This window comes from Leptonychotes weddellii, chromosome 16 (assembly GCF_054177405.1).
Source record: "Leptonychotes weddellii isolate Sample4059 chromosome 16, ASM5417740v2, whole genome shotgun sequence".
NCBI lineage: Eukaryota > Metazoa > Chordata > Mammalia > Carnivora > Phocidae > Leptonychotes > Leptonychotes weddellii.
Genome location: NC_138384.1, coordinates 24,532,646 through 24,549,239, shown reverse-complemented (window position 1 = coordinate 24,549,239; position 16,594 = coordinate 24,532,646). Strand labels below are relative to the sequence as shown.

At 57.6% G+C, this 16,594-nt stretch overlaps 1 protein-coding gene across 1 annotated transcript in view; it reads right to left on the bottom strand.

Annotated features, from left to right (window-relative positions):
- CCDC102A (coiled-coil domain containing 102A) overlaps positions 1-13,026 on the bottom strand; it is an 18,309-nt gene extending 5,283 nt beyond the window's left edge. Inside the window, exons 1-4 of the mRNA XM_081807884.1 lie at positions 12,775-13,026; positions 4,821-5,539; positions 2,487-2,713; positions 55-115 (exon numbers count right to left, since the gene is read on the bottom strand). Coding sequence (XP_081664010.1) covers positions 55-115; positions 2,487-2,713; positions 4,821-5,411 — 879 coding nt within the window. The 5' untranslated portion in view covers positions 5,412-5,539; positions 12,775-13,026. The remainder of the gene's footprint in view (positions 1-54; positions 116-2,486; positions 2,714-4,820; positions 5,540-12,774) is intronic.
- Positions 13,027-16,594: the final 3,568 nt, after the last annotated feature.

Below are 16,594 nucleotides of genomic sequence, written 5' to 3'. Positions count from 1 at the left end.
CCCCACCCCCCGCCCAGGGTTTGCACTCCTTTTGCAAAGAGCTCTACTCCCCACCTTCTGCACCACTGCAGGCGCCCAGCTCACGATGTGGGCAGGTGACCAGGACTCCAGGGCACTGACCATGCCTGGTCAAGTGTCTCAGGCTCAACTGCCCAATATGACCCCTGTTTCTGTTTTAGGTACGGTTGTTGCCTGTAAGGCTTGGTTTGAACACATGGTTCTGGGGTCAGAAAAGCTGGAAAACCCTGTCCACTGGGTCTCAGATGGAGGGGTCACCTCTCGTCGTCCTCCCTGGGTGGGGAATATCTCCCACGATCCCCACTCTGCACTCTGCTCCGTGCATGAGTGAGATGCTGTGGGTAATGAGCACGGGGCCTGGCCCCGGCACACAGTAGGTGCTCAACGTTATCCTCACTCTTCAGCATGCTGTGCCTCGTGACCCCCCGCCGACCAGCCTCCCTCTCGGGGAGCCTGACATCTCCCGCCTCTAACGTGGGCTTCTCAGGAGACAATACCACCCTCTAGGAGGCATTTCTGGTAACCCTGCATGACCTGGTCACTCGGTGGGCAGGGACAAGGGGTGCCTATGTCCTGCACTGAAGGCCCAGGGCCATCCCACCCTCCGGGACTGATCCCGCATCCCCTGTAAAGCGTGCATGCCCTGCCAGACACCCCCAGGTGTGCAAACCATCTGAGCCTAGACCCTCACTCTGATTCACACATCAACAGAAAGTATCTTTTGTATTCACAGCGTCTCCCCAGGACCAGATCGCTGTATAAATTGAAAGAACGGTGCGCTATGCTTGGCTCAGAACTTTACCAAAGGCTGTTCCTCTCGCAGGAAATCTTGTCGCCACCTCGACGGCGCTTGTGTATCTGAGTTGCGGACCCCACACGCTGCACCTGCTGTTTTTGTAGCTGTCCTGGGAGGTGACTTAACTGAGCCCATCCACACAAAGCCTGACTCAGAGTACGTGCTATGTAAGTATTGGCTGGGAGGGTTATCACTACCCTTCTTTGTAAAGGCACCCGATTCTGACTACCTCTGCCCCTTGAACACCCTGGGTTTCAACCGCACGGATCCACTTACACGCAGGTCGTTTTGATAAATACGGTACAGTATTGTATTTTCCTCCCTTTTTCTTAATGGTTTCTTTCCTCTAGCTTCCTTTATCGTAAGAATACAACACGTAATACACAGAACGTACAAAATACATGTTAATCGACTGTTTATATTATCGGTAAAGCTCTGGTCAACGAATTACGTTTTGGGGGATCAAATCTGGGGAGTCAGATTTTCAACTGCGTGGGGGCGGGGAGTGTCAGTGCCCCTGACCCCCATATTGTCCAAGGATTGACTGCACTTCGTTATCTCCTCTAGTGGAGCTGGGCCTCAGCACGTCCATGTCACAATATGTATATTACACTATATTTACATTCCTGCTTTATATTTCAGTTAGTGAAACAGGCTGCTATTTGTCCATCTTGCTTAAACAGAAATTTATGGTCTCACAGTTCTGGAGGCAGAAGTCCAAGATCAAGGTGTCGGCAGGGTTGGCTCTGACTGAGTACCATGAGAAGGAACCTGTCCCCTTGCTTCTGGGAGTTTGCGGGCCATCTCTGGTTCTCCTTGACTTATACAAGCATCTCCCTGATCTTTGCCTTCATACTATCTATGCATTTAATTTCTGGACAGAAAGGGAGTGTTACAGAATGTTCATTATAATCAGGCCTGTGCCCTGATCAAGGTCACCGGCGACCTCCACACTCTAAATCCTCTGGTGAGCGCTTAGTCCTCTTCTTCCTTGACCAGCTGTTCACTCCCTCCTCTGTGAAACGGTGCTCCTGGTTTCCCTGACCCTTCCCGGACCTGCTTCTCCTGTCTCCTCGCTGCTGGGCTCTTCCTCTGATCTCTAAAGTCAGAGGACCCCAGGGCTCCATCCTCTGACCTCCCTCACCCAGCGCACGGCTTTTGAAATCACTTATTCCCTGCTGACTCTTGCGTTTTTACCTCCAGCCCACATCTGCCTCGTGAACTCCAGACTCATTCACATACGCAACTGCCTCCCTGTCGTCTCCATTTCAACTGGGCCAAACCCGATTCCCATCTGCAACCCCTCAACCTCCCTGACCCTCCTTCCCTGCTTGTATCTTTGCCCATGACACAGTCTCCCCACTAGCACATAAGCTCCATGAGGCGGGGAGTGGGGAGGGTTTGGGCTCATTTACGGCTATATCTTCACTGCCGAGCACAGGTCTGACCCAGAGCAAATGCATGATACATGTTACTTGAATTAATAAAACAAAACTTGCATGGGGTGCCCCAGTTAGAACACACTGCTCTAAAGTTCCAAGACTCAAGCCTGAATAGTGCCATGCACCTTCAGCGAGTCTCACATTCCACGACACTGACTTTGTGCGATTCTGAGGGTGCCCTGGCGTGGCCCGGCCGGCCCCCGGGGCCCTGCTTCCCTGCTGGGACTTACTCTCGCTCCTTGAGCAGCACCTTCTGGGACTCATCTAGCCGCAGCCGCAGGGCGGTCAACTTGGATGCATCCTCCTCGATGGTGGCCGTGTCCTCCCAGGGCAGCCGGCTGCGCTCCTGGCGGCCTGAGCTGCCCCGTGGGCCTCCGGCCCCCACGCTGCGTGCCTCCCAGCAGCCCTCAGGCTCCTCTGGTCTGCTCTTCAGTAGGCTCTCCACCAGCTCCAGCTCCTGTAGGGACCAAGGTGGAGGAAGGACCAGTGGCTGCTGAGCCCTCACTCTCTTGGCCGACCTCATGGCCTTTCCCAGGCCCTGGGTCTGGGATCGGCTTGGTGGGTAACCTTGGGCAAGTCACACAGCCCTCTGGGCCCCAATACCCTCTTCTGGAGCCTGCCTCTCCATCCCTGGAGAGGGAGAGACACCTCCTCTTCTGGGCCTCTCCCCTTCACCTCCTGGAACTGCACACAGAGTCAGCTACTACAGTTCCCTGTATCTTAGAAGATTTCCCAGGGCAGGTGGTGAGCCTCCCTGTCATCGCAAGTATGCAAGCATATGGTGGGACACTGATGCGAATGGCATGTAGAAGCAGAGACTCCCACAATGGATAAGAACTAGATTCCCCCAAAAGGAATTCCGGCTCTAAGATCCCATTCTTCAGGTGCAAACACTAAGGCACCAGGAAGTAAGTGACATAAAAGATGCACAGGAAGGCAGCCCCTGTGAGCAGAACCAGCTCCCAGACAGAAAGTAGTGAGAGACTGTTAACTCAGTGCCTATCCCCTGAGCTTCCCATTCCCCTTTGCCCCTCCGGGCTGCCCCTGCTGCACCCAAGGCCTGCCTCTGGCCACAGACCTGAGACATCCATGGCCTCTGTCCCAGCCTGGCTTCCCCCGTGACCTTTCTAGCGGAGTCCAGGCCATCTCCTTCCCTGTCTGGCCCTCCGTTTCCCTATCTGGATGGGGACAGTGGCCCTGAGAACTACCTGTGGACAGAGATTCTACTCCTAATGTATCTCAGACTGTCTGGGTGGGGGCCTCAAACATCACTCAGTCCAAAGCCTTATTGCATAAATGGGGAAACAGGGAAGGAAGGGACTGGTTCTGGGTCACAGAACACAGAAGTGTCTGGGCTGGAGAAAAAACTGACTGTAACCTCAAGGCTCCTGCCACGGTACCTGCTACCTCCTGAAGTGTGACTGACAACCACAGCAAGGACAGGACAAGAATAGCACCACGAGGCTGGCTGACAGGGGCTGTCATCGTCTGCCCCAGAGAACAGCAATGAAGGAACGCCACCTCCAAACACCAGGCAGGCCTGGGGACGTGGGGGCTTCAGCCACCAGGAGGCAGCAGTGCCCACCCTAGCCTAGAGGGGTGGCAGGAGCTGGGCAAGGGAGGGGAGAGGGCAGCCAAGAATCTTAGCTGCGGGAACTGGACCATCTGGGGATGGAGCTGGGAGGAACCTGAGCCTGGACTCTGCTCCTAGAAGGGCTGCTGGGTTGGGGGATGCTGCCCTCCACCCCCACCATTCACGCTCCAGCCACACTGATGATTACCACGGACTCCGGAGTTCACCTGGGTTCAACTACCCAGCACTGCAGTCACCAGCTGGGAGACATTGGTACTTAATCTCCCTGTGCTTCAGTGTGCTCATCCACAAAGCAAACCCCTCTTGGGATTGTGAGAATTAACTAGATCCTGCATATGCGGAGCTTAACGCTGTCTGCAGGTGCCCACAGAATGATGGGAGCTGTCATTCCCGGCCTCTGGGCTTTTACATGCCTAGAATGCCTGCCTGCACATTTCACAGAGAATTCCTCCATAACCTCCTAGTCTCCGCTGAAATGGGACCTCTTCCAGGAAAGCTTCTGTGAAGCCCCCATCTGCAAAGCCTGGTTCAGGAACCTTCTCTGTGCTCCTAGTGCCCTGACAACCTCCCACCTCTCAGCTTTGACTGATGTGGGTTATAAATGTTTACCCCCTACCCCCCCCCCATTCAAGTTGAACGAATGAATAGATTCGGCTCTGCTGCTAATAGATGCCTACCAGGCACGAGCTTCGATCCCGCTTCTGCCCCAAAGGGACGATTTTAAGGTTCTGTTGACGGCTCACGTGCGGGAGTGGAAGGACCACCAGATGCCAGGCCTCTCGGGAAGAATGCCGTCCTCAGGCCCCGCGAAGCAGAGGCCCACGCAGGAGAGTGAAACCTCCCAGGGGACCAAGCCCTTCCTAACCCCCTTTCTCAGTCCCGCCGCACCCCCTTCTGGACCCCAGCGCCAAGGGCCCTGCCCAGGAGCCCGCCTCCTAGCCAGCCCCACAGCCCCAGCCGCGCCGCGCACCTGGCTGCCCTGGGGCACTTCGGACCCGACGTCGCGCACCGGCTCCTGCTCCCTGTCGGGCTCGGGCTCCGGCCCGTCGGGCGTGCGGTCGGCGGCCCCCCGGGCGCCCCGCAGCCGCGCCAGCTCGCGGCCCCGCGCCTCGCACTCGCCCTGCGCCTCCTGGCGTTCGCGCCGCGCGCCGGCCAGCTCCTTGGTGAGCGCGTCGAGGCGCTGGCGCAGCTGGCGCACCTCCTCGCGCGCGCGGTTGCGCTCGGCGCGCACCTTGCTCCACTTCTCACGCCAGTTGGCCGTGCAGTCCGACCACCAGCGCATGGTCTTCTCCATCTGCGCCGCCCGCGCGCGCGCCTCCTCCAGCTCCCGCAGCCGCAGCTCCTCGCGGCTCTCCCAGTCCCCGTCGGCCAGCAGCGCGGGCGCCGGCGGCAGCGGCAGCGCGGGCGGCGGCCCCGGCGAGGGCGTGCCGCTGGGCGGCGTGGGCGGCAGCGAGTCGGCCGGCCCCATGCGCTCCGGCGACGGGCTGCCCAGGATGGTCAGGAGGCTGCCCTTGGACAGCTGCGGGGACTCGGCCAGCCGGGGGCTGGGCCCGTGGCTCATGGTGCGGCCGCGCGGGCGGGCCCCGGGTTCCAACTCCGGGCGGGACTCAGGGGCGGCACGGGGGAAGTCCGGAGCACGCGATACCCCTGTGCATGCTGGCCACCGCTCCCCACCGCTCCTCCTCGGACCTGTGGGAGAGCACAACCGTTAGTAGGCCGTGGCCCCCATCTGTCCATACCCATAAGCTCAGCCATGGGAAAGGCAAGACGCGCAGCGGAAACGGCAAGGGCAAAAGCGGGAGGAGAGAAACGGTCTGGCCCCGAAAAGCCCCATTGAGGCTGTAGTGGTGAGCCTGGGCCTGTAACTGCTTCTTCACTGGCCTCCAGACACCCTCCTGCAAGGTCCTTTCACCCTGCAGCCAAGGCAGCTGATCTGAAACCTTGATCTGCTGTCCCTGACCTTCAAGCCCCATGTCACCCAGTGAATGACTTGTACTACTCCCCATCTCTACCCCAAGTGCAGCATGCTTGCACACCGACTGCCAGGACTGCCTTCCCTGCCTCTTCCTGCACTGGGCTAACTCTTCTCAGGCTTAAAACTTATCTGACTTATCACCTCCTCCTAGAAGTCCTCCAGGACCACCTCAGGCCAGGTGGCCCAGCCCACCTGTGTCTCCATCACTAGTGTAATCAATCTCACCTACCATTTATCTGTGTCCCCCCCCCCCTGCTCCCCGTCCTCACCCCAGGCTGTGAGTTTGCTGAGGACTGGGGCTGGCTCTTGGCCACTGTCTCCGTCCCAGCATATGATGCCAATGGCAATGACATTTGTGGAGGTCTGACTGCAGGCCAGGTGCCATGCCCATGGTCTTATGTGAACTATCTCATTTATTCTTCTCAGCAGACTCCAGGGAAACGGCTCCCATTTACTCCAGAGGAAAGTGGAGGCTCAGAAAGGTTGAAGCCCAGATTTGATTCCAGGTACAGGGTAAGGTGAGGGTGCGGTGTGTGGTGAAAGCGACGCATGCTCTGGTGTTAGGATGGAAATAAGCCAGAGTCTAGATGGCGGGGGTGAGGCAGTGGTGAGAGGTCCCACTGCTGGGTCCTGCTATTCTGGGCCACAGCACTTTAAAAAGAAGTGAGAGGGCGCCTGGGTGGCTCAGTTGGGCGCCTGAGTGGCTCAGTTGGTTAAGCGACTGCCTTCGGCTCAGGTCATGATCCTGGAGTCCCAGGATCGAGTCCCGCATTGGGCTCCCTGCTCGGCGGGGGGTCTGCTTCTCCCTCTGACCCTCCCCCTCTCATGCTCTATCTCCTTCTCTCTCTCAAATAAATAAATAAAATCTTTAAAAAATAAAAATAAAAACTAAAAAAGAAGTGAGACACATGTCCTTCTCCTCTGTCCCCAACCTGTCAGCCTCTCTCTCCATGGTGGTCTTGCCCTGACCCCCTCCAGCAGCCCATTGGGACGTCATGCCCCTCATGCTCTCCCTTCCCCATTCGGCTTAGCCTCTCCCACAGACCCTCCCCGCAGGCCCCTCTGCCCTGATGGGCAGCCCTTCCCCTGTTATGCCCCGCTGGTGGGGCTCTCATCCGCTCCACAGCCAAGTGCCTCAACACCGACTGCTCCCAACACCGCCCGGCCAACCCTCTCTGTCCCCTCTCCACCCTCCTCCCACCTCTAACCCCTCACTCTCAGCAGGTGATCTCATGTCAGAGTTCCCAGGAAAAGGGAAGCCATCAGATGGGCACGCCCTCCAGGTCCTGCCCCCAGGCCTGTGGCCCCCTCCTTCCTGCCCCTAAGAGGCTGGAAGGGCTCTCCCTCTCTCCAGCCCAGGCTGTGCTCCAGAACCCCCCTGCACCTCTATCATGGTGCTCCTCAGATAACTCAGACTCAGCCTCGTCAAACTGGAACTCATCTTCTCCTATTCCCTCCACAACCGGCTTCTCCTTCTGGATGCCCCCTCTGGGAGAAGAGCACTTCCTCACCCCTTCACGCTGTGGAGGACGTTCTAGAATCTGCTTTCTCCCCGCACCCATCCCCCCCGCCACCTCCAAGTCCTGTCCAGTCTGTCTGCCACACATCACAAGGAGCTAGCCACCTTCCTCCTATGCTGCCACTAACCTGTCGGCCACCACCATCACCTTCCACCACCTGGGCGACCCTAGCCACTGTCTCCCTGTCCTGTCCCCCGGCAAGGGGAGGGCAGAGGGAGAAGCAGGCTTCCCACTGAGCAGGGAGCCTGATGCGGGGCTCGATCCCAGGACCCCAGGATCATGACCTGAGCCGAAGGGAGATGCTTAACGACTGAGCCACCCAGGCGCCCAAGCTGTGCCTTCTTCAAATCCATTTGGAACTGCAGCAGCCAGAGGGAGTTTTTAAAAATTCCATTGGGCGTCTGCCTTCGGCTCATGTCATGATCCCGGGGTCCTGGGATCAAGCCCCGCATCGGGCTCCCTGCTCAGTGGGAAGTCTGCTTCTCCCTCTCCCACTTCCCCTGCTTGTGTTCCCTCTCTTGCTGTGTCTCTCTCTGTCAAAAAATAAAAATGCCAACCAGATCACACCAGTGGCCACACCCTTTGTTGTCAGCAATAGCTGCTACCGCTCTCTAGTGTCAAGCCCAAGCTCACGCTCTCTAGGAGTCCAACTCCAAAACTTCTCCGGTCCCAAAAGGGGCTCCAGCCCCTGATCCCACCACTTGTTCACTGTCCCCACTGCCCACCCCAGCCCCTCTCCCCTTGCCCAGCGCCCATTCCATGGCCCTACTCTCGCCCTGGCCAACGCCTTCGCTGCCTCAGCCCCTCTCCTGTCCTTTTCTCTCCGGGCAATGCCAACCCAGGGCACCTCCACTGCTCTGCCTATCTTGCCTCCCTGTCCCAGCGGGCACGGCTGGTTTTCCCACCACGTGGACGGGCGTCAGGACCGTCAGCGTCTCAGTGCGGTCCAGCGACCCTACTGCCGTTCTCTAGTCTGTTGGCTGTTTGTTAATTGCCTCCACCAGGCATCAGTTCTAGGCTCAGCTCTGTCACGGATCTCATGTATGCCACTGCCCCTTTCTGGGCCTCAGTTTCTCCACCTTTAGAAGTGGGATGGGATGGGGGTGAGGGAGACCAGTGCGTTTGATCAAGGGGTCCTTCAGATTCACGTGGACACTTGTTTAAAATGCAGTTCCTGGGCACCCCTCCTCCCCTGCCCCGACTCATGGTCAGTAGGCGTGGGGCTGGGAATTTGCATTTTAATAGTCCAATTTGGGGACACTTGAGTATTTGGTGATGCCTTGTCACCACCCAGAGTTTCATACATACAAACTTGTATGTCTCAATGCCAATAACACCCGCAGAGACCAAGTTGCACACCCAGACACGGCCACACGGAAGTAGGTTCCGTACACCACTAACTCCCTGGCAGGCTGCATGCCCTCTGACTCAGTCTCCCCACCCGTGTGGTGAGGTGGCTGGCCCAGATACCATCTGCATTCACAGACATCTCTGCATGCCCGTACCCAACTGCAGACACACAAACACAGATATGAAGACATGGGCAGACACACGTACCCTCAGAGATGGACCATATGCACCCACAGCTCTACGGATGCGCAGAGATGCTAACCTGGAGAGAGAGAGAGTTACAGATGCACCCGGAGACACACGCAGGCCAACACACAGACGGATACAGACAGAGACATGCAGATACTCACCCCTAAGACAAACACGGACATACATAAACACACAGACGGGCACTCACACTCCTCCTCTCCCCATTTTCCTGGCCCAGCTCCACGAGGAGAAACTCTTGGAAAAGAAAAACAATGTGAGAGCCCGAGGGGGAGGGGAGGAGGCAGGAAATCCCAGGGTGCCAGTCCGGCGCCCGCCATAGCTGCGCTGGTTATGGGGAGTGGTAGGAAGGCCCTCCGGGCTCCGTCTGCTGGGCCCTTCTGGCCGCCCCTAAGCGGACAGGGCGGCAGGGAGGGGGCCACTGCCATGTCCTCTGTGCCTCTGGGAGCCACCAGGCCTGGCATGGGGCTCAGTGGGGTGGGGGCGGGCTCCTTCCAGGAATCGCCAGCCTGTCATGCAGGGGCAGGGCGGGTGCCACCCAGGCCCTAATGGCTTCCAGGCGCCCACCCTAAAGGCAGGGGTGGGCTCCAGACTCAGCTCCTGTTGCCCTTCCCAGCGGCCTGGCCCAGGCCCTCCTGGGGGCTGGGGGAGGAGGAAGGGGAGCAAGGGGGTAAGAGGAGCTCTGGACAGCCCTCCTGCCTTTCCTCTTGCAAGCCCAGGGTCCCCTGGAGGCTGTGTGTGCACAACGTGGGGGAAGGCGTGGGGGTCCCAAAGCTGGCTTTCTCGAGAAGCCTGCTCCCAGCACACCAGGAACCCTGCACCCTGTGTAGACTCAGGGCAGCCAGACCCTGCCTAGCAACGCCTCCCCTCACCCCCCCGGCTCCCACCCCACTCACATGACATAGCCTTGGGGACACACACACACAGCCCTAGTAACGGTCACATTCACTGAGAGTCCTGCAACACAGAAGCTCAACACAGGCTCTGGCTGCCCGGCCCGGCCCCTCCCCACCAGGCTCAGTGTCTTCTTCCCATAGGGTGTGGTGTTTTGTATGTGGGGTGGCCTCCTGATTCCCCTAGGGTGTCACCACCCCCCCCAAAGAGCAGGTTGGGGAGGGACCAGCCACCACAGGCCCCAGAGAGCCTTCCCCACCCCACCCTCCCCTCTCCTGCCTCCCACCAGCCAGACGGGTCTATTCCTGCTCTAATCCTCAGGCTTTCTGCCCAGGCTGTTCCCCCAACTCGGAATGCCCCCGCCCCCCGACTCTGAAACCCCCACCCGTCCTTCAAGCTCAGTTCTACCACCTCCAGGAAATGCCTTGATCTCCTCAGCCCCAACTGCTCCCCAGGGAGCACAGCCCTACAAACTGTCAGATCTGGCCAACTGCCCTCTCCTCTTGTAACGCACGCTTCTCTGACCCAGATGGGACACTTGTGCCATCCACCGCTTCTAGGACAGGCCTTGAATACAGGATTTGCTTAAAGCTGGCTGGTGGGGTGGCCAGCAGAAGGCTAAACCATGACCTTGCATCCCCTTAGTTGGGCAGTCCCTCCCCAGTGGGACTCAGATCTCCTGAACCCTAGTCTCACAGCCATCCTCATTGCCCCAGGCAGCTGCTGGCCCACTCTAGGACAGAAACTAGAATGTTTTGATCCCATACTTGCCTCAGGCTAGGCCCTCATCCACCTTGTCCACAGAAAGTGACCAGTGGTTCCTGCTGCTTGTGGAACTGTTTAGAAGGTCTCTCCCTCCTTCTTTCTCCATCAGCAAAATCCTACACATCCTTCAAGACCCTCTTCTGGGAAGCCTTCCCTGACTTCACACAGAGTATGTTAGTGTTCCCAAAGCACTGGCACCTCCCTGTTCTTCAGCAGTAGTCACTAGGAAATCTTGGTCTCTCTGGCTTTTAGCACAGGGCCCAGCATACAGCAGATGCTGCATAAATGCTTTCTAGGCTGATGGATAGAAGATGGACAGTTAGGGGTTCCCTAGTGAAGAAGGAGGATTGAGTGATCCTAAGGATAAGGAGTCATTTTGTGGCCAGGCTCCGAAACAGGCAGGTGTCTGAAACTGTCTGTGGCTAAGGTCAAAGCCAGAGGTCATCTCATGGCCAGGTCAGGGATCAGTCCTCTTACCCGAGGTAGCCTAAGTGGCCCACAGGAGAATAACTTTGTGTTTTGTCCTTAGCGTGTTTAGATAACTCTCAATATCCAGTGAGAGAAGTGAGCAATGCTGAAGCCTGGATGGGGGCCAGCTGAGGGGTTTGGGGGTCGCCCGTTGGCCCAACTCTTCCCTCAAACTCAGAAACCCCCTATGTCCTTCCAGAACCTTTCAGGTGGCGCTCTGGAGCTGCCCATGGCCACAGGCCTGGCTGTGGGCAGGGAGCAGAGCCCAGCAGGAAACCACAGAGGACAGCCTGATTGGATAAATGCAGGGTCCAAGGCTGGTCAGCCCACAAACTGCGGGCACCTGTCCTTTGGACGTGCTGCCTGGGCTGCAGCCCCTGGATCACCCGGAGAGGACTGAGAGGAGGGAGGGAGGTAAGCAGGGCCTGTAGGCTAGACCTGAGTCCCGGGGTAGGCACCCCTGGCCTGTCCCAGGTATCCCCATCCCAGACTGAGGAGTCACAAAGATGTCCCAGTTCACATTTAGAACACCATTCTTTATAATGGGCCAACTTGGGCCCAGAGTAGCAGCTACTTGCCCACATCCACACAGAGTACCAGCAGCAAAGTGGGAGTGACCTGGGGGGGTGGGGCTGGAGTGCTGGGATTGGATGCCTCCCCTCCTGGGTTACGTCTACCTAAGGGCACGATGCCCCTGGGCACACTTACAGGATGGGGTCCTCTGGCATCAGGCCAAGTGGCCAGGCATAGATGGTATGGAGTGAGTGAGTGCCTTTCACGCGGGCCAGCTGGCCTCTCAGCAACTCCTTGAACTAATCTCTCTGCTAGAAAGGACATCCCACCAGTCCCGGCTCTGCCACTGATAGGCTGTGTGATTATCTGAAACTTTCTGCCCTGTCTGGGCCTGTTTCCTTGCCTGTACCATGGGGAGATGCACTACCAAGATTCCTAAAAGCTCTGTCCAACAAGTGGGCAGACCCTGTGTCAAGGTGAACCAACCCGAACCAACCCACACTTAAGATACAGAAGCAGGAGCCGCGGGCGGAGCACGGGCTTGCCAGCTATCATCCATTGGCATCATCAGGACGGTGAGGGAACTGAGGCCCACTCCATTCTCCTCGCACTGAGCCATCGCTCTAACTGCCCCAACTCCTTCCAGAAATTCGCTTTCTGCCCTCCCACGCCATGAGTCGCGTCGGCCCTCACTTCCTCGCCCCCTCCCCAGCCGCCCCGGTCCGGCAAAGACGCCCCGCTCCCTCTAGCGGCTGGCGGAGGGCAAAGGGGGCTCCTGACCCCGCGGTCCCACCCACCTCGCCGCGCGGCCCCCATTGGCGGCTACCTCGGGCGGGGGCGGCGGCGCCGTGCTCCCATTGGCTCGTGCGCCCGTCCATCCCGCACTCGCCATGGTGACCACGTTGGGTCCCCCGGGAGAGTTCCAAATTCCGCCCCCGCCCGCCGCCCCCCTCCCGTCCGGTCCCTGCCCGCAGCATTCCGAAGGCGGCCCTGCCCTCCCCCCCAACCCCCGCAGCCCCTCCACACACGAGGTCCGGGACCCCGGGTGGTGGGGGGACCCCGGGGAGGGGGCTAGGAAGTTCTCCTCGGAGTTTGGGGGTTGCTGCGGACGCTGCGCCCCACTCCTTCAGCACGCCCCCAACTTAACCCCTTCCCTCCCGCGGGCTCGGCGTCTGGAGGGAGTTCCCGGGACGCAGTGGCTTGCCGCCCCCTGCACTGCCGCCCCCGCTCACCTCGGCCGGGGACCCGCGGGCTCCGGACGTCCGACCCGCCGCGGCTGGGCGGAGCGGGCACGGGGCTCGCGGCGGCCGCCGCCTGGAGGGCCGAGGGAGGGCCGCCGAGTCTCCTCCTCCCTCCCGGGGGGAGGGGAGGGAAAGGAGACGGCGGGGCGGGGGCGGTGGGCCCCGGCCAGCGGCGGCCACAGTGTGACCCGGGCCCGCCGAGTAGCTGGGGTGGGGGCACCAGGCTGACTGTGGGGCGAGGCGCGCGGGCCGGGGCGGAGGGCTCTGCTGGAGAGCGAGCGGGTCCCGGCCGGAGGCCCCACCCCCGCTTGGGGCCGAGGGTGAGGGGACGGAAGGCAGGGTCTGGGGGCCCCGCGGGGTTCGGCTTTCCCGCCTCAGGTTTCCCGAGCGCCAAGGACGTACTAGGCGCCCCGCAGCAGAAGTGGGCACCGCCTGTCCTGGGCTCAGCACGTGGGGCGCGCTGACCTAGTGTTCACTTTTGTTACCTGCATTCTTCCTAGTGCCAGCTCTGTCGCCGAGTGGCCGCGGAGCAGCGAGGCTCTGCCCTTCACCGGGCCTCAGTTTCCCCTTTGTACCACAAAAGGGTTCATCAGAGTAACCTCACGCCTGTCGAGAAGCGTGGTAGGGCACTTGGCCTGCCCGGCGGAGATTGTCTCCGAAGTGCCTCGGTGCTAACCGCGGGCGACAGGGCCGGGCCGGCGGTCCCCGCGCAATTACGGTAAGGCGCTCTAGCGTGCGCCCCGCGGCTGGGGGGCTTCCTCTGCCCTTGAGAATAAGGTGTCTGCGGTTTGGGCGGGAAATGGGGTCGGGCGCCTCTCCTCACCATATCCTGTACCTGGAAGGCCACTGCAGTGAATCTTTTTTTCTTTTCTCTTCTTTTTTTTTCTTTTTAAGTAGGCTCCACACCCACTGTGGGGCTTGAACTCAGGACCCTGAGGTTACGAGTCACATGTTCCACTGCCTGAGACAGCGAGGCACCCCTACGGTGAATCTTTCTAAAAAGATAACCAAAACATCACAGAGATAGTGAGGGGAACCAGACCGCGTTGGGACTTTGCCTTGAAAAGGAAACTAAAAGTGCTGAAGAAAAATTAGCTTTAGCTCATGATTAACACAGATTGTGATTGCAACCAGCCAGACGTTAGAATGAAGAATCGCTCTTGACAGAAAGAGGGTCATTTTTGCAAATATATTGGAGAGTGTCACACGCAAGGGTCACTCTGAATCCTTTGTTAGTTAAGCAGTTCTCTCTGGAAGGACTTGGTCATTTCTAAGTGATGTTCTCTTCCTCTGTGGTCAGCTTCTGCTTCATTTTTGTACGGTGTCACATCAACTTCATGAAACCCCACACTTTTTTTTTTTTAATATTTTATTTATTTATGTGACACACAGAGAGAAAGCACAAGCAGGCAGAGCGAGAGGGAGAAGCAGGCTCTCCACTGAGCAGGGAGCCGGACGTGGGGCTCCATCCCAGGACCCAGGGATCATGACCCGAGCTGAAGGCAGCTGCTTAACCGACTGAGCCACCCAGGGGCCCCGAAACCCCATACTTTTTGCAAGATGTGCAGTTTTGCTTGTCAGTTCATTTGCTTCATATTTGCGTGGTTAAACTCTGATAGCATCTGATGGAGGCAGATTTGGGTGGGGGTAGGTGTTGTGGGAGAGGAAACCACTATGAATGTTGCAAGGCTGGTCTTTGCTTTCTGTGTAGCTTGGGCCCAGGAAAGACAGATATTGAGTACTCAGAGGACAGGGACTCCCCGTTCTGAAGCTGAGAAAATGATCCTGGGTTGGGGGGGGGGCGGCTTTTGGCTCAGACTTATCCAAAGTCCCATGGCTGGTAAGGACAGGAATGGGCCAAGAGCCCCTGGTTCTTTCCCAGAGCTTCTGGAGGCAGCAGGAGGGCTGGAGAAGGTTGAGGAGGCTTAGTCAGCGGTGAACCTAAGCTCCAGTTAGGACGTTGCAGTTGGGCCCTCTCTCTTAAGAAAGGGAGTAGTCGCAGGAATGTCCCTCGCAGCAGGCGGGGAGATCCCACCGGTCATGGAACCAAGATGGGTACAGACCAGAGGCTTGGCAGTTCATAGGAATTATCTTAGTTTTCAGCCACCTCACCAGCTTATAGTGAGAACAGTGAGAATCAGAAGTCAAGTGACAGGCCCGGGGTCACAAAGCCAGAAGGTCTGAGAGCCCAGATCTGACTCAATGTTACCCCTGTCACCACTGTTCCTGAACCCACATGCCCAGATAGCCCACTGGTGTCAGCCTCCCGGTGGCCCTCTGAGGGGATTCCTTCCCCAGCTCAGCCCAGTGGGGTTTTCGATGGAGGACTAGATTGGTATTTTCCACGTTCCAGCAGTTCTGTCTTGTACCCCTGCTGCCACTTTTTCCATCGATACCTAGCACGTTTCCTGTGCATCCTTTTCATGTTGTAGGATGTATGGGTATTTTTGGGTAAGTAGGAAATCGGCATCGATTTTCACAAATAGAAGAAAATAGAAAAAATAAATCCTATGTAAACAAACAACGCCACTGAGAACTAGCTAGAAACTTGCTCTTTGTTAAACAGGGACGTGATTGTACACCTTTCACAAGAGCCAAAAGGTAGAAGCCACCCTAGCGTCTGTCATGGGACAAATGGATAAATGATATTGGTCTATCTATACACTCAAAGGAATATTATTCAGCCTTAAAAAGGAAGGAAAGGCTGATCCATGCGAAGTGAAATAAGCCAGTCACAGAAGGACAAATATTGGATGATTCCACTTCAAATTCATAGAGACAGAATAGAATGGTGGCTGCCAGGGGCTGCTGGGAGGCGGTGGAGGGAGGGAAGTTGCTACTTAATGGGGACAGAGTTTCTGTTTGGGAAGATGGAAAGGTTCTGGAGGTGGATGGTGGTGATGGGTGCATGGCAATGTGAATGTACTTAAGGCCACTGAACTGTACGCTTAAAAAATGGTTAAAATGGTAAATTTTATGTGTATTTTGCCACAATAAAAAAAATCATTAAAAATCTGTTACCTAGTTTTCTTCGTCCAATAAAAGTTTGAAGAATGACAAAATAAGGACACAGGGCAGTGGGAGAGAGGAGTTAGAGAAAATTTAGCTCTGAACGGAGGCTTCTCCTGGATGTAACCAGGACTGAAAAACACTGAAAAGTAGATGAGTTTTGGGGGCACCAGGGTGGCTCAGTCAGTTAAGCGTCTGCCTTCGGCTCAGGCCATGATCCTGGGGTCCTGGGATGGAGCCCCGCATTGGGCTCCCTGCTCCGCGGGAAGCTTGCTTCTTCCTCTCCCGCTCCCCCTGCTTGTGTTCCCTCTCTCGCTGTGTCTCTCTCTGTCAAATAAATAAATAAAATCTTTTTTAAAAAATGAGTTTTTCATGGTGCGACTCAGTTGATGGCAAGTCCTGTTAGGGGTCCCCCTTACTGTCCTCTTGCAGATCACAGGGTGGAGAGCCCCTATGGAGAGAGACATCCCTGGGGATGGTGTGCGGCTCTCCCAGAGAGGAGGGTGGGAGGTGGCCTGCTGCCCTCCTCCCTGCCTGGGGGTGCTGAAAAAGGGACTGGCACGTTCCTAACGCTGAAGCATCTGGAATGTTTTACAGGGGAGTTGGAGACAGAGCAGCCTTCTCAGGGGACCCAGGACCGGTGACACATGTGTGTGTCACAGCTGGGACAGAGCAGGGAGGTGGGTGTCACTATGGCAAGCTCATCCGGAACCGGGTGGACGCAGAAGCTGGATGGGGCTAGACCATGAAGTCAATGAAGGAATAGGGAGCCACTGGTGGCTTTTGAGCTGGGGAGTGTCTT